Consider the following 20,239-nt stretch of genomic DNA (forward strand, 5'->3'; position numbering starts at 1 on the left):
CCAAACGCGATCAAGACATGCAGGTTAAAATATCAAAACAAACTCTGAAACAATGACATTATTTTGGGGACAGGTTGAAAAGCATTAAACATGTATGGCAATTTAGCTAGTTAGCTTGCTGTTGCTAGCTAATTTGTCCTGGGATATAAACATTGAGTTGTTATTTTACCTGAAATACACAAGGTATTCTACTCGGACAATTAATCCACACATAAACCGGCCAACCGAATCGTTTCTAGTCATCTCTCCTCCATCCAGGCTTTTTCATCTTTGAATTTATATGGTGATTGGCATCTACACTTTCATAGTATTACCAGATGACCTGCAAAACTGTTGGTCTTTCAATCACCCATGTGGGTATAACCAATGAGGAGACGTGGGTACCTGCTTCTATAAACCAATGAGGAGACGTGGGTACCTGCTTCTATAAACCAATGAGGAGATGGGAGAGGCAGGACTTGCAGCGCGATCTGCATCAGAAATAGCAGACGCTCGTTGGCATCTGCAATAATTGAATAATGACTTCTACATTTATTTTGCGACGCTCGCGCACGCGACGTGTCCGGTCTGGTCAGACCCGGTAACGGGTGGAGGAGAGTCCAGAGAAGGCTCGGCCTCTGACTCACTGCTTAGTAGGGAGAACCGGTTGAAAGTTTCTGTCTGCTGAATGAGCGACACCGGTTGAGCATTCCTACAGCATTTCCCTCCAGAAGCCATGAGAAAGTTGTCCGGTTGCGGGGACTGTGCGAGAGGATTTGTACTAACGTTACTATCTGTACTTACTGGTGGCACAGACGCTGTTTCATCCTTTCCTACACTGAAATTACCCTTGCCTAACGATTGCGTCTGAAGCTGGGCTTGCAGCACAGCTATCCTCGCCATAAGGCGATCGTTCTCCTGTATATTATGAGTACAGCGACTGCAATTAGAAGACATCATGTTAATGTTACTACTTAGCCTCGGCTGGTGGAGGTCCTAACGAACCATGTCCAGATAAAGCGTCCGGAGTGAAAAGGTTGAATGAAAAAAAGTTGAGTGAGGGGAAAACTAAAAATAAACGGTAATTAAAAAGTTGTCAGGTAGTAAAGTTAGCAACAAAACGCACAGCAGCACGTAAACAAGTCTGCAAGTTAATCTATTTTAAAGAATACACCATGTCTTAATCTTAGAATTGGCATTTCTCCTGTGTTTTACATACTTCTAGCTGTCTCACACGGCTCATGCCAAGCCTAGCTCTTTTTTTAGTGTTAGTGAATGTTTATTAAGAAGTGTCTGGTCTGAAACACCAAAAGAAAAACAGGACGGAACGTCTGTGACAGACAGACAGCCACATGAGTACACTACTCACCATGCGTGACCACAAGGCTAATCGATAATCAATAACATGCTATCATGTGTTTGTCTTATGTCAACTCCCGCCTCACATCCCGTGTGACACATGATTTTACTGTATGGCGTCCTCATATTCAGTCCAAAGTTGGAGACTTTATCCTTTTATGACGCTTATATCTTCTTGTCTAAGCACATAAAGACAGAGATATAGAGGGAACAGGGACTGACGGACGTAGGGAGTTCAACTTTAAAAGGGCCAGAGAGAAAGACAAAAGGAGAGAGAGAGAGAGAGTGATACCGGGTGATACAGGGTGACTGAATGAATATAGTCGTTGTCACACCATAACGTAGCAGTCTTCACTGACAACAGTAGAGCGCGCAAACCACTAGCCTAAACATGTCCGACCTGACCTACGGAGAGCAGACTAACAGGAATAAACTGACGGATCACAACATGAGCGCGGATGAACTTGTTTTCTTTGTCAATGGAAAAAAGGTAAGATTCACTACTTTTCTTTCAAGTCAACTTGATCAATAGTTGGTCAGTAAGCCACTCATAATGGTAGATGGGCTGGTAGGCTAACACTTTATTGAGACTATGCTTAAAGATCTATACATTTGATAATTGTTGCATTTGAAATGTAATGGCTAAAGATGTATAACACTATGGAATATTTTTTATTATCATACTTCTTCATTCTCAGTAATTTTACTCTAATTTATCGCCATAAGAACAAATTACCTGATCAGAGTATATGATTATGTGGGGAAATACAGTACCAGTTAAAAGTTTGGACACACCTAATCATTCAAGGTGTTTTCCTTATTCTTTACTATTTTCTACATTGTAGAATAATAGTGAAGGCATCAAAACTATAAAATAACACATATGGAATCATGTAGTAACCCCAAAAAGTGTTAAACAAATCAAAATATATTTTAGATTCTTCAAAATAACCACCCTTTGCCTTGATGACAGCTTTGCACACTCTTGGCATTCTCTCAACCAGTTTCACCTGGAATGCTTTTCCAACAGTCTTGAAGGAGTTCCTACATGTGCTGAGCACTTGTTGGCTGCTTTAAGTTCACTCTGTTGTCCAACTTATCCCAACATATCTAATTTGGGTTGAGGTTGGGTGATTGTGGAGGCCAGGTCATCTGATGCAGCACTCCATCACTCTCCTTCTTGGTCAAAAAGCCCTTACACAGCCAGCCTAAGCGCAAACCAGATGGGATGGCATATCGCTGCAGAATGCTGTGGTAGCCATGCTGGTTAAGTGTGCCTTGATTTCTAAATATATCACAGACAGTGTCACCATCAAAACACCGTCACTCCTCCATGCCTCATGGTGGGAATCACATTTGGAAAGATCATCCGTTCACCTAAGAACCGTCGGGTGGAAACCAAAAATCTCAAAAGTGGATTCATCAGACCAAGGGACAGATTTCCACCGTTCTAATGTCCATTGCTCGTGTTTCTTGACCCAAGCAAGTCTCTTCTTCTTATTGGTGTCCTTTAGTAGTGGTTTCTTTGCAACAATTTGACCATGAAGGCCTGATTCATGCAGTCTCCTCTGAACGGTTGATGTTGAGATGTGTCTGTTACCTGAACTCTGTGAATAATTTATTTGGGCTGCAATTTCTGAGACTGGTAACTCTCTAATGAACTTATCCTCTGCAGCAGAGGTAACTCTTCGTCTTTGCTTCCTGTGGCGGTCCTCATGAGAGCCAGTTTCATCATAGCGCTTGATGGTCTTTGCGACTCCACTTGAAGACATTTTCTTGAAATTTTCCGGATTGACTGACCTTCATGTCTTAAAGTAATGATGGACTTTCATTTCCCTTTGCTTATTTGAGCTGTTCTTGATGTAATATGGACTTGGTCTTTTACCAAATATGCCACCCCTACCTTGTCAAAAAACAACTGATTGGCTAAACCTTTTTAAACTTTTAACTAGGCACACCTGTTAATTGAAATGCATTCCAGGTGACTACCTCATGAAGCTGGTTGAGAGAATGCCAAGACTGTGCAAAGCTGTCATCAAGGCAAAAGGTGGCTACTTCGAATAATCAAAAATGTTAAATATATTCAGATTTGTTCTACACTTTTTTGGTTGCTTCATGATTCCATATGTGTTTTTTTTCCATAGTTTTGATGCCCTCACTATTATTCTACAATGTATAAAATAATAAACAATAAAGACAAATCATTGAATGAGTAGGTGTGTCAAAACATTTGACTGGTACTGTATATATTTGATATATGTGTACATGTATAACATGATATACATACTATATATGTTATCTCTCCAGATAACAGAGAAGCATGCGGATCCAGAGATGACACTGCTGACATACCTCAGGAGAAAGTGTATCCTGAAATACCACTCACACACAGCCACAGGAAGTAGGGGTGTTGAGGGTGCTGATGTAATACCACAGCCACAGGAAGTAGAGGTGTTGAGGGTGCTGATTTAATACCACAGCCCTGGGATGTAGGGGTGTTGAGGGTGCTGATGTAATACCACAGCCACAGGAAGTAGGGGTGTTGAGGGTGCTGATTTAAATCCACGTCCCTGGGATGTAGAGGTGTTGAGGGTGCTGATTTAAATCCACGTCCCTGGGATGTAGAGGTGTTGAGGGTACTGATTTAATACCACAGCCCTGGGATGTAGGGGTGTTGAGGGTACTGATTTAATACAACAGCCCTGGGATGTAGGAGTGTTGAGGGTACTGATTTAATACCACAGCCCTGGGATGTAGGGGTGTTGAGGGTACTGATTTAATACCACAGCCCTGGGATGTAGGAGTGTTGAGGGTACTGATTTAATACCACAGCCCTGGGATGTAGGGGTGTTGAGGGTACTGATTTAATACCACAGCCCTGGGATGTAGAGGTGTTGAGGGTGCTGATTTAATACCACAGCCCTGGGATGTAGAGGTGTTGAGGGTACTGATTTAAATCCACAGCCCTGGGATGTAGGGGTGTTGAGGGTACTGATTTAATACCACAGCCCTGGGATGTAGGAGTGTTGAGGGTACTGATTTAATACCACAGCCCTGGGATGTAGGAGTGTTGAGGGTACTGATTTAATACCACAGCCCTGGGATGTAGGGGTGTTGAGGGTACTGATTTAATACCACAGCCCTGGGATGTAGGGGTGTTGAGGGTACTGATTTAATACCACAGCCCTGGGATGTAGAGGTGTTGAGGGTACTGATTTAATACCACAGCCCTGGGATGTAGGGGTGTTGAGGGTACTGATTTAATACCACAGCCCTGGGATGTAGGGGTGTTGAGGGTACTGATTTAATACCACAGCCCTGGGATGTAGGAGTGTTGAGGGTACTGATTTAATACCACAGCCCTGGGATGTAGGGGTGTTGAGGGTGCTGATTTAGTACCACAGCCCTGGGATGTAGAGGTGTTGAGGGTACTGATTTAATACCACAGCCCTGGGATGTAGGGGTGTTGAGGGTGCTGATTTAGTACCACAGCCCTGGGATGTAGAGGTGTTGAGGGTACTGATTTAGTACCACAGCCCTGGGATGTAGAGGTGTTGAGGGTACTGATTTAGTACCACAGCCCTGGGATGTAGAGGTGTTGAGGGTACTGATTTAATACCACAGCCCTGGGATGTAGGAGTGTTGAGGGTACTGATTTAATACCACAGCCCTGGGATGTAGAGGTGTTGAGGGTACTGATTTAATACCACAGCCCTGGGATGTAGGAGTGTTGAGGGTACTGATTTAATACCACAGCCCTGGGATGTAGGGGTGTTGAGGGTACTGATTTAATACCACAGCCCTGGGATGTAGGAGTGTTGAGGGTACTGATTTAGTACCACAGCCCTGGGATGTAGGGGTGTTGAGGGTACTGATTTAATACCACAGCCCTGGGATGTAGGGGTGTTGAGGGTACTGATTTAATACCACAGCCCTGGGATGTAGGGGTGTTGAGGGTACTGATTTAATACCATAGCCCTGGGATGTAGGGGTGTTGAGGGTACTGATTTAATACCACAGCCCTGGGATGTAGGGGTGTTGAGGGTACTGATTTAATACCACAGCCCTGGGATGTAGGGGTGTTGAGGGTACTGATTTAATACCACAGCCCTGGGATGTAGGGGTGTTGAGGGTGCTGATTTAGTACCACAGCCCTGGGATGTAGGGGTGTTGAGGGTGCTGATTTAGTACCACAGCCCTGGGATGTAGGGGTGTTGAGGGTACTGCAGCATCCCCTGATCTGAATCTGAATACAAAAAAACATATCATTTAATGTTTCCTTCACTAAAGTAGTGCACTGGGTCTTTACTAGTCCTGTATTAACAGACCTATATATTTTTTTGCGGGCAATGTTTTATATATATATATATATATATATATATATATATATATATATATATATATATATCTTTCCTCTGCTATTCACACACACACCTGATAAAAGTACATGTATTTAATTTATTCGCTTAAAATATTGAGGGGGGAAATGCCCCATTGTGCCATGCCTGCTCTGAATGTTCTGTGCTTTCAGTTGTTTGTCTTGTAGGAACTTTCACTCTCTCTGGGGCTTTATGGGGGCAGAACTTTGGACAGTTGGCTAATTGTTCTGAATAGACAGTAGAGACAATATTTCACAACGTTCAACAAAGCATGACGGAAATGTGGAGATATTACCTTTCTAGCTGGTCTACAGTGAGATATTACCTATCTAGCTGGTCTACAGTGATATATGTTCTTTCTAGCTGGTCTACAGAGCTGGTCTACAGAGGGCTATGCTCTTTCTAGCTGGTCTACAGTGATATATGACCTTTCTAGCTGGTCTACAGAGGGCTATGCTCTTTCTAGCTGGTCTACAGTGATATATGACCTTTCTAGCTGGTCTACGGAGGGCTATGCTCTTTCTAGCTGGTCTACAGAGAGATATGCTCTTTCTAGCTGGTCTACAGTGAGATATGACCTTTCTAGCTGTTCTACAGAGGGCTATGCTCTTTCTAGCTGGTCTACAGTGATATATGACCATTCTAGCTGGTCTACAGAGAGATATGATCTTTCTAGCTGGTCTACAGTGATATATGACCTTTCTAGCTGGTCTACAGAGCTGGTCTACAGAGAGATTTGACCTTTCTAGCTGGTCTACAGAGAGATATGCTCTTTCTAGCTGGTCTCCAGTGATATATGACCTTTCTAGCTGGTCTACAGTGAGATATGACCTTTCTAGCTGGTCTACAGTGAGATATGACCTTTCTAGCTGGTCTACAGTGATATATGACCTTTCTAGCTGGTCTACAGAGAGATATGACCTTTCTAGCTGGTCTACAGAGAGATATGACCTTTCTAGCTGGTCTACGGAGAGATATGCTCTTTCTAGCTGGTCTACAGCGAGATATGACCTTTCTAGCTGGTCTACAGAGAGATATGACCTTTCTAGCTGGTCTGCAGGGCTGGTCTGCAGGGCTAGAGAGAGAAGGGTTTTGGAGAGAAGCCAGAGGATTGGTTGTTCCAAAGGTTTGAACATTCGTAAGTTAATGAATAACATGGACTGTTATGTCACTGTCCTTTCTGTATACACAGAGCTAAATTTACGTTTCCATAACTAATGCTCATTTCGTGATAAAAGCACCAAATTTGTCAGAGAGGTAGATTAATGTAAATATCGGTCGATCACAGTTGTGGACCCTGGGGGGACGTATCACCCGTCTTATAAAGTAAAGGTTGAATAATATAATTAAATAAACACAACCAGGAAAAAGCAGCTTGGCTGATGCAGGAGTAATCAACACACAACTGACAGGAACAACTCCTGGGTCAAGTTGTTGTTTCCAGTACAACTCCTGGGTCCGACTGTCTATCTCTCTTTTCATCTCTCTCCTTCTTTCTCCCCTTCCGTTCCCTCCCTCCCTCCCTCACTCTATCTCTCTCACCTATCCCCCCCCCCCCATCCAGTTGTTCCTTGACTGTGTGTACCAGTGGGTTTGACAGGTACTAAGCTGGGCTGTGCAGAGGGAGGATGTGGAGCCTGTACTGTGATGCTCTCCAAATATCAGCCCCATCTCAGAAGAGTGCTGTATCCTCACATAGCAATCTGTGTGTGGTGTGTGTTTGCATGTTTGAGTGAGAGAGTGTGTGTGTACTTGAGTGAGAGAGTGTGTGTGTGTGTGTACTTGAGTGTCGTGTGTGTGTGTGTGGTGTGTGTTTACATGTTTGTGTGAGAGAGTGTGTGCGTGTGTGTGTGTACTTGAGTGTCGTGTGTGTGAGAGGAGACTGTGTTTAACTTAACCCTCCAGGCACCTCTCGGTGAATGGTTGTCTGGCCCCTCTGTGTTCTCTCCATCATTGTGCTGTCACCACGGTGGAAGGCATCGGCAGCGTGGCAGGGAAACTGCACCCTGTACAGGTAAGAACAGTGTCTTAGACCGCATGGCTCACGTATACACACTGCAGCCAACACTCTGTCCTCCCTCTGTGTCTCTCCCCCTCTCTCTTTCTCTCTCTCCTCTCTCTCTCTCTCTCTCTCCCCCCTTTCTCTTTCTTTCTCTCCCCTCCCACCTAACTCTCTCTCTCTCCCCCCTCCTTCTCTTCCTCTCTCTCCTTCCCTCTCTCTCTCCCCCCCTCTCTCTTTCTTTCTCTTCCTCTCTCTCCTCTCTCTCCTTCCTTCTCTCTCTCTCCTCTCTCTCCTTCCTCCTCTCTCTCTCCCCTCCCACCTAACTGTCTCTCTCTCCCCCCTCCCCCCTCCTTCTCTTCCTCTCTTCCTCTTTATTGGCATGGGAAACATATGTTAACATTGCTAAATCAAGTTAAGTACATAATAAACAAAAGTAAAATAAACAATACAAATTAACATTAAACATTACACTCACAGAAGTTCCTAAAGAATAAAGACATTTCAAATCTCATATTATGTGCAAATAGTAAATATGGGTTGTATTTACAATGGTGTTTGTTCTTCACTGGTTGCCCTTTTCTTGTGGCAACAGGTCACATCTTGCTGCTGTGATGGCACACTGTGGTATTTCACCCAGTAGATACGGGAGATTATCAAAATTGGATTTGTTTTCTAATTCTTTATGGATCTGTGTGACTTTAGGGAAATATGTGTCTCTAATATGGTCATACATTGGGCAGGAGGTTAGGAAGTGCAGCTCAGTTTCCACCTCATTTTGTGGGCAGTGTGCACATAGCCTGTCTTCTCTTGAGAGCCATGTCTGCCTATGGCGTCCTTTCTCAATAGCAATGCTCACTGAGTCTGTAAATAGTCAGAACTTTCCGTAAGTTTCTCTCTCTCTCTCTCTCTCTCTCTCTCTCTCTCTCTCTCTCTCTCTCTCTCTCTCTGTCTCTCTATGTCTCTCTCTCTATGTCTCTCTCTCTATGTCTCTCTCTCTATGTCTCTCTCTCTATGTCTCTCTCTCTCTCTCTCTCTCTCTCTGTCTCTCTCTGTCTCTCTATGTCTCTCTCTCTATGTCTCTCTCTCTATGTCTCTCTCTCTCTCTCTCTCTCTCTCTCTCTCTGTCTCTCTCTGTCTCTCTATGTCTCTCTCTCTATGTCTCTCTCTCTATGTCTCTCTCTCTATGTCTCTCTCTCTCTCTCTCTCTCTCTCTCTCTCTCAATTCAATTCAATTCAATTCAATTTCAATTCAATTCAAGGGGCTTTATTGGCATGGGAAACATGTGTTAACTTTGCCAAAGCAAGTGAGGTAGATATTATACAAAAGTGAGAAATAAACAATACAAATTAACAGTAAACATTACACATACAGAAGTTTCAAAACAATAAAGACATTACAAATGTTATATTATATATATACAGTGTTGTAACAATGTACAAATGGTTAAAGCACACAAGTTAAAATAAATAAGCATAAATATGGGTTGTATTTACAATGGTGTTTGTTCTTCACTGGTTGCCCTTTTCTTGTGGCAACAGGTCACAAATCTTGCTGCTGTGATGGCACACTGTGGAATTTCTCCCAGTAGATATGGGAGTTTATCAAAATTGGATTTGTTTTCAAATTCTTTGTGGATCTGTGTAATCTGAGGGAAATATGTGTCTCTAATATGGTCATACATTGGGCAGGAGGTTAGGAAGTGCAGCTCAGTTTCCACCTCATTTTGTGGGCGGTGTGCACATAGCCTGTCTTCTCTTGAGAGCCATGTCTGCCTACGGCGGCCTTTCTCAATAGCAAGGCTATGCTCACTGAGTCTGTACATAGTCAAAGCTTTCCTTAAGTTTGGGTCAGTCACAGTGGTCAGGTATTCTGCCACTGTGTACTCTCTGTTTAGGGCCAAATAGCATTCTAGTTTGCTCTGTTTTTTTGTTAATTCTTTCCAATGTGTCAAGTAATTATCTTTTTGTTTTCTCATGATTTGGTTGGGTCTAATTGTGCTGTTGTCCTGGGGCTCTGTGGGGTGTGTTTGTGTTTGTGAACAGAGCCCTAGGACCAGCTTGCTTAGGGGACTCTTCTCCAGGTTCATCTCTCTGTAGGTGATGGCTTTGTTATGGAAGGTTTGGGAATCGCTTCCTTTTAGGTGGTTGTAGAATTTAACGGCTCTTTTCTGGATTTTGATAATTAGTGGGTATCGGCCTAATTCTGCTCTGCATGCATTATTTGGTGTTCTACGTTGTACACGGAGGATATTTTTGCAGAATTCTGCATGCAGAGTCTCAATTTGGTGTTTGTCCCATTTTGTGAAATCTTGGTTGGTGAGCGGACTCCAGACCTCACAACCATAAAGGGCAATGGGCTCTATGACTGATTCAAGTATTTTTAGCCAGATCCTAATTGGTATGTTGAAATTTATGTTCCTTTTGATGGCATAGAAGGCCCTTCTTGCCTTGTCTCTCAGATCGTTCACAGCTTTGTGGAAGTTACCTGTGGTGCTGATGTTTAGGCCGAGGTATGTATAGTTTTTTGTGTGCTCTAGGGCAACGGTGTCTAGATGGAATTTGTGGTCCTGGGACTGGACCTTTTTTGGAACACCATTATTTTGGTCTTACTGAGATTTACTGTCAGGGCCCAGGTCTGACAGAATCTGTGCAGAAGATCTAGGTGCTGCTGTAGGCCCTCCTTGGTTGGTGACAGAAGCACCAGATCATCAGCAAACAGTAGACATTTGACTTCGGATTCTAGTAGGGTGAGACCGGGTGCTGCAGACTGTTCTAGTGCCCGCGCCAATTCGTTGATATATATGTTGAAGAGGGTGGGGCTTAAGCTGCATCCCTGTCTCACCCCACGACCCTGTGTGAAGAAATGTGTGTGTTTTTTGCCAATTTTAACCGCACACTTGTTGTTTGTGTACATGGATTTTATAATGTCGTATGTTTTACCCCCAACACCACTTTCCATCAATTTGTATAGCAGACCCTCATGCCAAATTGAGTCGAAGGCTTTTTTGAAATCAACAAAGCATGAGAAGACTTTGCCTTTGTTTTGGTTTGTTGTCTCTCTCTCTCTCTCTCTCTCTCTCTCTCTCTCTCTCTCTCTCTCTCTCTCTCTCTCTCTCTCTGTGTGTGTGTAGGAGCGTATCGCTAAGTCTCATGGTTCTCAGTGTGGGTTCTGTACCCCAGGTATCGTCATGTCTATGTATGCTCTGCTCAGGAACCACCCTACACCACGCATGGCCGACATAGAGGAGGCCTTCCAAGGTAAATTGGGTTACAACATTTAGGTTGCAAAACCAATCACACATTTTTTGAAACCCACGACATTTTGGAAAAGTTATAAGAATTGTGCAACCCTACAAACTAGTGTCTTCCTGCCAAAAACTCATCAATGTACATTTCGACCCATTTGAACCACACATCAATGACAGGTTTGAGCCAGGTAATGTTGTACTGTTGTTGTCCCCACAGGGAACCTGTGTCGCTGTACTGGTTACAGACCAATTCTGGAGGGGTACAAGACGTTCACCAAAGTAAGACCACACAAACACACCCTGAGTGTCATGCAGCATCCTGAGGATGAATAAGGATCATCGTCTTCCTCTTTCTTCTGCTTTCACTTCCATCATTTCTTCTCCTGTGTGTGTGTGTGTGTGTGTGTGTGTGTGTGTGTGTGTGTGTGTGTGTGTGTGTGTGTGTGTGTGTGTGTGTGCGTGCCACAGGAGAGGAAGTGTTGTGGTGGCAAGGGGAAGGATAACGGCTGCTGCATGACCAACGGAGTAAAGACCAAAGGGTACACTGACGAGGAGAATGTCAACGTAAGTTTACTCATTCAATAGACAGTGTGCAGAGCCATGGTTGACTGGGAACATTTATGGCACAAATCTCCCCACTGGAGACATGAGTTCAATCCCTCCTTGCATCCACCTTTTCCATTGATTCATGTGAATTATATGCTTTCTCAATGAAATGTCATATTAACCCCCCCCCCCCCCCCAAAAGAAGATATAGATTTAAAAACGTAGAGAAACTATCAGTATAACAGTCATCAATATAACAGGATTTATCAAACAATCTGGCAGTCTACTATTTATTAATTTGACCATTGACGACGCCAACTACTGCAGTGAACTCGATTCTTTGAATCAAAGAGAATGAGAGTGGGATAGAGATATTCTAGTTTTTTTTGTTGCTGTTCTTCAACAACTTTGTACAACTGGCAGAAAGAGGCTGAATTGCGAGTATAATTTAAATTGACAAAATATTATTCCTAAACACAGTAAATGAAATATATACAGTAGGCCAAAAGCAATGAATGAAATTGATGGAAGTAACTAGTAGTAACGTTCATCATCTTCTGGGGAGCTGCTGGTCTGTTGGCTTAACCGGAGCTGCTGGTCTGTTGGTTTGACCAGAGCTGTTAGTCTGTTGGCTTGACCGGAGCTGTTGGTCTGTTGGCTTGACCGGAGCTGTTGGTCTGTTGGCTTGACCGGAGCTGGTGGTCTGTTGGCTTGACCGGAGCTGCTGGTCTGTTGGCTTGACCAGAGCTGTTAGTCTGTTGGCTTGACCGGAGCTGCTGGTCTGTTGGCTTGACCGGAGCTGCTGGTCTGTTGGCTTGACCGGAGCTGCTGGTCTGTTGGCTTGACCAGAGCTGTTAGTCTGTTGGCTTGACCGGAGCTGGTGGTCTGTTGGCTTGACCGGAGCTGGTGGTCTGTTGGCTTGACCGGAGCTGGTGGTCTGTTGGCTTTACCAGAGCTGTTGGCTTGACCGGAGCTGGTGGTCTGTTGGCTTGACCAGAGCTGTTAGTCTGTTGGCTTGACCGGAGCTGTTGGTCTGTTGGCTTGACCGGAGCTGTTGGTCTGTTGGCTTGACCGGAGCTGGTGGTCTGTTGGCTTGACCGGAGCTGCTGGTCTGTTGGCTTGACCAGAGCTGTTAGTCTGTTGGCTTGACCGGAGCTGCTGGTCTGTTGGCTTGACCGGAGCTGCTGGTCTGTTGGCTTGACCGGAGCTGCTGGTCTGTTGGCTTGACCGGAGCTGCTGGTCTGTTGGCTTGACCAGAGCTGTTAGTCTGTTGGCTTGACCGGAGCTGGTGGTCTGTTGGCTTGACCGGAGCTGGTGGTCTGTTGGCTTGACCGGAGCTGGTGGTCTGTTGGCTTGACCAGAGCTGTTGGCTTGACCGGAGCTGGTGGTCTGTTGGCTTGACCAGAGCTGTTAGTCTGTTGGCTTGACCGGAGCTGGTGGTCTGTTGGCTTGACCGGAGCTGGTGGTCTGTTGGCTTGACCAGAGCTGTTGGCTTGACCGGAGCTGGTGGTCTGTTGGCTTGACCAGAGCTGTTAGTCTGTTGGCTTGACCGGAGCTGGTGGTCTGTTGGCTTGACCGGAGCTGTTGGTCTGAGTGGAGCTGTTGGTCTGTTGGCTTGACCGGAGCTGTTGGTCTGTTGGCTTGACCGGAGCTGTTGGTCTGTTGGCTTGACCGGAGCTGTTGGTCTGTTGGCTTGACCGGAGCTGTTGGTCTGTTGGTTTGACCGGAGCTGCTGGTCTGTTGGTTTGACCGGAGCTGTTGGTCTGTTGGCTTGACCGGAGCTGCTGGTCTGTTGGTTTGACCGGAGCTGTTGGTCTGAGTGGAGCTGTTGGTCTGTTGTCTTGACCGGAGCTGTTGGTCTGTTGGCTTGACCGGAGCTGTTGGTCTGTTGGCTTGACCGGAGCTGTTGGTCTGTTGGTTTGAGTGGAGCTGTTGGTCTGTTGGCTTGACCAGAGCTGTTGGTTTGACCGGAGCTGCTGGTCTGTTGGCTTGACCGGAGCTGTTGGTCTGTTGGCTTGACCGGAGCTGTTGGTCTGTTGGCTTGACCAGAGCTGTTGGTCTGTTGGCTTGACCGGAGCTGTTGGTCTGTTGGCTTGACCAGAGCTGTTGGTCTGTTGGCTTGACCGGAGCTGTTGGTCTGTTGGCTTGACCGGAGCTGTTGGTCTGTTGGTTTGAGTGGAGCTGTTGGTCTGTTGGCTTGACCGGAGCTGTTGGTCTGTTGGCTTGACCGGAGCTGTTGGTCTGTTGGCTTGACCGGAGCTGTTGGTCTGTTGGCTTGACCGGAGCTGTTGGTCTGTTGGCTTGACCGGAGCTGCTGGTCTGTTGGCTTGACCGGAGCAGTTGGTCTGTTGGCTTGACCGGAGCTGTTGGTCTGTTTGTTTGACCGGAGCTGCTGGTCTTTTGGCTTGACCGGAGCTGCTGGTCTGTTGGCTTGACCGGAGCTGTTGGTTTGACCGGAGCTGCTGGTCTGTTGGCTTGACCGGAGCTGTTGGTCTGTTGGCTTGACCGGAGCTGTTGGTCTGTTGGCTTGACCGGAGCTGTTGGTCTGTTGGCTTGACCGGAGCTGTTAGTCTGTTGGCTTGACCGGAGCTGTTGGTCTGTTGGCATGACCAGAGATGTTGGTTTGTTGGCTTGAGTGGAGCTGTTGGTCTGTTGGCTTGACCGGAGCTGTTGGTCTGTTGGCTTGACCGGAGCTGTTGGTCTGTTGGCTTGACCGGAGCTGTTGGTTTGACCGGAGCTGTTGGTCTGTTGGTTTGACCGGAGCTGTTGGTCTGTTGGTTTGACCGGAGCTGTTGGTCTGTTGGTTTGACCGGAGCTGTTGGTCTGTTGGTTTGACCGGAGCTGTTCGTCTGTTGGTTTGACCGGAGCTGTTAGTCTGTTGGCTTGAGTGGAGCTGTTGGTCTGTTGGCTTGACCGGAGCTGTTGGTCTGTTGGCTTGACCGGAGCTGTTGGTCTGTTGGCTTGACCGGAGCTGCTGGTCTGTTGGCTTGACCGGAGCTGTTGGTCTGTTGGCTTGACCGGAGCTGTTGGTCTGTTGGTTTGACCGGAGCTGCTGGTCTTTTGGCTTGACCGGAGCTGCTGGTCTGTTGGCTTGACCGGAGCTGTTGGTTTGACCGGAGCTGCTGGTCTGTTGGCTTGACCGGAGCTGTTGGTCTGTTGGCTTGACCGGAGCTGTTGGTCTGTTGGCTTGACCGGAGCTGTTGGTCTGTTGGCTTGACCGGAGCTGTTGGTCTGTTGGCTTGACCAGAGCTGTTGGTCTGTTGGCTTGACCAGAGCTGTTAGTCTGTTGGCTTGACCGGAGCTGTTGGTCTGTTGGCATGACCAGAGATGTTGGTTTGTTGGCTTGAGTGGAGCTGTTGGTCTGTTGGCTTGACCGGAGCTGTTGGTCTGTTGGCTTGACCGGAGCTGTTGGTCTGTTGGCTTGACCGGAGCTGTTGGTTTGACCGGAGCTGTTGGTCTGTTGGTTTGACCGGAGCTGTTGGTCTGTTGGTTTGACCGGAGCTGTTGGTCTGTTGGTTTGACCGGAGCTGTTGGTCTGTTGGTTTGACCGGAGCTGTTCGTCTGTTGGTTTGACCGGAGCTGTTAGTCTGTTGGCTTGAGTGGAGCTGTTGGTCTGTTGGCTTGACCGGAGCTGTTGGTCTGTTGGCTTGACCGGAGCTGTTGGTCTGTTGGCTTGACCGGAGCTGCTGGTCTGTTGGCTTGACCGGAGCTGTTGGTCTGTTGGCTTGACCGGAGCTGTTGGTCTGTTGGTTTGACCGGAGCTGCTGGTCTTTTGGCTTGACCGGAGCTGCTGGTCTGTTGGCTTGACCGGAGCTGTTGGTTTGACCGGAGCTGCTGGTCTGTTGGCTTGACCGGAGCTGTTGGTCTGTTGGCTTGACCGGAGCTGTTGGTCTGTTGGCTTGACCGGAGCTGTTGGTCTGTTGGCTTGACCGGAGCTGTTGGTCTGTTGGCTTGACCAGAGCTGTTGGTCTGTTGGCTTGACCAGAGCTGTTGGTTTGTTGGCTTGAGTGGAGCTGTTGGTCTGTTGGCTTGACCGGAGCTGTTGGTCTGTTGGCTTGACCGGAGCTGTTGGTCTGTTGGCTTGACCGGAGCTGTTGGTCTGTTGGCTTGACCGGAGCTGTTGGTTTGACCGGAGCTGTTGGTCTGTTGGTTTGACCGGAGCTGTTGGTCTGTTGGTTTGACCGGAGCTGTTGGTCTGTTGGTTTGACCGGAGCTGTTGGTCTGTTGGTTTGACCGGAGCTGTTCGTCTGTTGGTTTGACCGGAGCTGTTAGTCTGTTGGCTTGAGTGGAGCTGATAAACAGTCAGTCTGACATAGGCCAAGAGCTCTTCACGAGGGCAACTCACCATCTCTGAAGAAGCTGCTTCTAGGTACATATCTAGTCCTCTATGGCTGAAAGCGTAACACCCACCTGAATGATGCCTCGGTCGCTGCATCGCCAAAGCACACCACACTTCAGCCGTGGTCTGGAAACGTCTCTAGGCAACTATGAGTCTGAACAGTCATCCCGTCTCCGCACACGGTCCTTGTCCTTCCAGGAACCGGCAGGTGAAACAAAAAAGCCAGTTCTTTGTCCAGTTGAAATTTGAATAAATACATTAGCCAGCTGGATAGTCAAGCCCAACAAGGAGTTATACACTGCTCAAAAAAATAAAGGGAACACTTAAACAACACAATGTAACTCCAAGTCAATCACACTTCTGTGAAATCAAACTGTCCACTTAGGAAGCAACACTGATTGACAATAAATTTCACATGCTGTTGTGCAAATGGAATAGACAAAAGGTGGAATTTATAGGCAATTAGCAAGACACCCCCAATAAAGGAGTGGTTCTGCAGGTGGTGACCACAGACCACTTCTCAGTTCCTATGCTTCCTGGCTGATGTTTTGGTCGCTTTTGAATGCTAGCGGTGCTTTCACTCTAGTGGTAGCATGAGACGGAGTCTACAACCCACACAAGTGGCTCAGGTAGTGCAGCTCATCCAGGATGGCACATCAATGCGAGCTGTGGCAAGAAGGTTTGCTGTGTCTGTCAGCGTAGTGTCCAGAGCATGGAGGCGCTACCAGGAGACAGGCCAGTACATCAGGAGACGTGGAGGAGGCCGTAGGAGGGCAACAACCCAGCAGCAGGACCGCTACCTCCGCCTTTGTGCAAGGAGGAGCACTACCAGAGGCCTGCAAAATGACCTCCAGCAGGCCACAAATGTGCATGTGTCTGCTCAAACGGTCAGAAACAGACTCCATGAGGGTGGTATGAGGGCCCGACGTCCACAGGTGGGGGTTGTGCTTACAGCCCAACACCGTGCAGGACGTTTGGCATTTGCCAGAGAACACCAAGATTGGCAAATTCGCCACTGGCGCCCTGTGCTCTTCACAGATGAAAGCAGGTTCACACGCACATGTGACAGAGTCTGGAGATGCCGTGGAGAACGTTCTGCTGCCTGCAACATCCTCCAGCATGACCGGTTTGGCGGTGGGTCAGTCATGGTGTGGGGTGCCATTTCTTTGGGAGGCCGCACAGCCCTCCATGTGCTCGCCAGAGGTAGCCTGACTGCCATTAGGTACCGAGATGAGATCCTCAGACCCCTTGTGAGACCATATGCTGGTGCGGTTGGCCCTGGGTTCCTCCTAATGCAAGACAATGCTAGACCTCATGTGGCTGGAGTGTGTCAGCAGTTCCTGCAAGAGGAAGGCATTGATGCTATGGACTGGCCCGCCCGTTCCCCAGACCTGCATCCAATTGAGCACATCTGGGACATCATGTCTCGCTCCATCCACCAATGCCACGTTGCACCACAGACTATCCAGGAGTTGGCGGATGCTTTAGTCCAGGTCTGGGAGGAGATGCCTCAGGAGACCATCTGCCACCTCATTAGGAGCATGCCCAGGCGTTGTAGGGAGGTCATACAGGCACGTGGAGGCCACACACACTACTGAGCCTCATTTTGACTTGTTCTAAGGACATTACATCAAAGTTGGATCAGCCTGTAGTGTGGTTTTCCACTTTAATTTTGAGTGTGACTCCTAATCCAGACCTCCATGGGTTGATAAATTTGATTTCCATTGATAATTTTTGTGTGATTTTGTTGTCAGCACATTCAACTATGTAAAGAAAAAACATTTAATAAGAATATTTCATTCATTCAGATCTAGGATGTGTTATTTTAGTGTTCCCTTAATTTTTTTGAGCAGTGTACCATCACAGTCCTGCATTTAAAACTCAGAGATATAAAAACATTTTTTTTACATAAAAGCCTTTACAAAACAAGTTTAACTCATATAGCTGAAGTTATTTCAGTAAAAGTTGAGAAACTCAGATATTTAAGTGACAAAGAACTATGTTCTAACACATTAAGAACAGTATTATGAAAGAACGTAGAAGAAATCGATTATCCGTGCCTGTATCACAACCACAAGGCATGATGGGTAGACAGTCACATGTGTGACCTGGACCTCGTGAGTCAGACACACACTTGTTTTACAACCAGAAATGATCTACATGAAGGTTCTAATGTCTGTTGGATGATTGGAGAAATGTTTCACAGTTATTGGCCAATCCCACCCGTGCTGTCACACAGGTGATATGCAGTCACGATTTCAGCGCTATATTATAAAATACAAATTTTAACTTCAAATAAAATGTTTGAATTATAAATAAAAGAGCAAAACATTTCAACATATATTAACCAACATTTTTGAAAAATACAACTATTAAATGGTAAATAATTGTTACGAGAATTATGTGTAACGGCTGTCGCTCTCCTCATCCTCGGATGAGGTGAGGAGAGAAGGATCTTCAGATCAAAACGCAGCATTTGGGAAATAAGCCATCTTTTTATTTATAACAACGATGAAGATGGCAACACGAAAACAAACACTTTAACAAACTTACAAAATAAGAAAACGACGTTGACGAAACCTGAACATAAACTTACATAACTAAACATAAACTCACGTACAGGAAACAGACGACATCGAAACGAAACGAAACAAACAAACGCTACAGTCCCGTGTGGCACGAACATACATACTGACACAGGAGACAATCACCCACCACGAACACTGTGACAACGCCTACCTAAATATGACTCTTAATTAGAGGAACGCCAAACACCTGCCTCTAATTAAGAGCCATACCAGGTAACCCAAAACCAACACAGAAACAGAAAACATAGAATGCCCACCCAACCTCACGTCCTGACCAACTAACACACATAACAACTAACATAAATAGGTCAGGAACGTGACATTACCCCCCCCACAAGGTGCGAACTCCGGACGCACCAGCACAAAGTCTAGGGGAGGGTCTGGGTGGGCATCTAACCACGGTGGTGGCTCAGGCTCCGGGCGCGGTTCCCACCCCACCATAATCCATCCTAGCTTCCTCCCTCCAAGAATGTCCACCCTCTTTTTTCCCCCACAAAATCCTCTTAATAACATACCTAATAAGGACAACACCGGGACAGAGAGATAAATCAAGACAGAGGGATAGATAAGAATATAGAGGTAGATGAAGATAGAGAGGGAGATCAGGATAGAGGGGCAACTCCGGACTGAAAGGCAGCTCCGGACAGAGAGACAGCTCTGGACTGATGGGCAGTTCTGGGTATCTAGCCTTTTCAGGCTGAAGGGCAGCTCATGGCTGACTAACGAATCTCGACGCTCATGGCTGGCTGACGGCTCTCGACGCTCATGGCAGGCTGACGGCTCTCGACGCTCATGGCAGGCTGACGGCTCTCGACGCTCATGGCAGGCTGACGGCTCTCGACGCTCATGGCAGGCTGACGGCTCTCGACGCTCATGGCAGGCTGACGGCTCTCGACGCTCATGGCAGGCTGACGGCTCTCGACGCTCATGGCAGGCTGACGGCTCTCGACGCTCATGGCAGGCTGACGGCTCTCGACGCTCATGGCAGGCTGACGGCTCTGGCTGCTCATGGCGCTCTGACGGCTCTGGCTGCTCATGGCGCTCTGACGGCTCTGGCTGCTCATGGCGCTCTGACGGCTCTGGCTGCTCATGGCGCTCTGACGGCTCTGGCTGCTCATGGCTCTCTGACGGCTCTGGCTGCTCATGGCTCTCTGACGGCTCTGGCTGCTCATGGCTCTCTGACGGCTCTGGCTGCTCATGGCTCGCTGGCGGCTCTGGCAGATCCTGTCTGGTTGGCGGCTCTGGCAGATCCTGTCTGGTTGGCGGCTCTGGCAGATCCTGTCTGGTTGGCGGCTCTGGCAGATCCTGTCTGGTTGGCGGCTCTGGCAGATCCTGTCTGGTTGGCGGCTCTGGCAGATCCTGTCTGATTGGCGGCTCTGGCAGATCCTGTCTGGTTGGCGGCTCTGGCAGATCCTGTCTGGCTGACGGCTCTAGCGGCTCCTGTCTGGCTGACGGCTCTAGCGGCTCCTGTCTGGCTGACGGCTCTGTAGGCTCATGGCAGACGGGCGGCTTTGCAGGCTCATGGCAGACGGGCGGCTTTGCAGGCTCCTGGCAGACGGATGGCTCAGACGGCGCTGGGGAGACGGATGGCTCAGATGGCGCTGGGGAGACGGATGGCTCAGATGGCGCTGGGGAGACGGATGGCTCAGATGGCGCTGGGGAGACGGATGGCTCAGATGGCGCTGGGGAGACGGATGGCTCTGGCCGGATACGGTGCACTGTAGACCTGGTGCGTGGTGCCGGAACTGGAGGCACCGGGCTAAGGATAAGCACCTTCCTACTAGTGCGGGGAGCAGGGA

The 20,239-nt window shown here is 47.4% G+C and overlaps 1 protein-coding gene across 1 annotated transcript in view; it reads left to right on the forward strand.

Moving 5' to 3' along the window:
* The first annotated feature begins 534 nt into the window (after positions 1–534).
* xdh (xanthine dehydrogenase) overlaps positions 535–20,239 on the forward strand; it is an 88,173-nt gene continuing 68,468 nt past the window's right edge. The window contains exons 1-7 of the mRNA XM_055862691.1: positions 535–1,828; positions 3,646–3,703; positions 7,306–7,402; positions 7,623–7,731; positions 10,851–10,977; positions 11,185–11,246; positions 11,436–11,531. Of these exons, the coding sequence (XP_055718666.1) occupies positions 1,730–1,828; positions 3,646–3,703; positions 7,306–7,402; positions 7,623–7,731; positions 10,851–10,977; positions 11,185–11,246; positions 11,436–11,531 (648 nt within the window). The 5' untranslated portion in view covers positions 535–1,729. The remainder of the gene's footprint in view (positions 1,829–3,645; positions 3,704–7,305; positions 7,403–7,622; positions 7,732–10,850; positions 10,978–11,184; positions 11,247–11,435; positions 11,532–20,239) is intronic.

Source organism: Salvelinus fontinalis, chromosome 15 (assembly GCF_029448725.1).
Source record: "Salvelinus fontinalis isolate EN_2023a chromosome 15, ASM2944872v1, whole genome shotgun sequence".
Taxonomy (NCBI): domain Eukaryota; kingdom Metazoa; phylum Chordata; class Actinopteri; order Salmoniformes; family Salmonidae; genus Salvelinus; species Salvelinus fontinalis.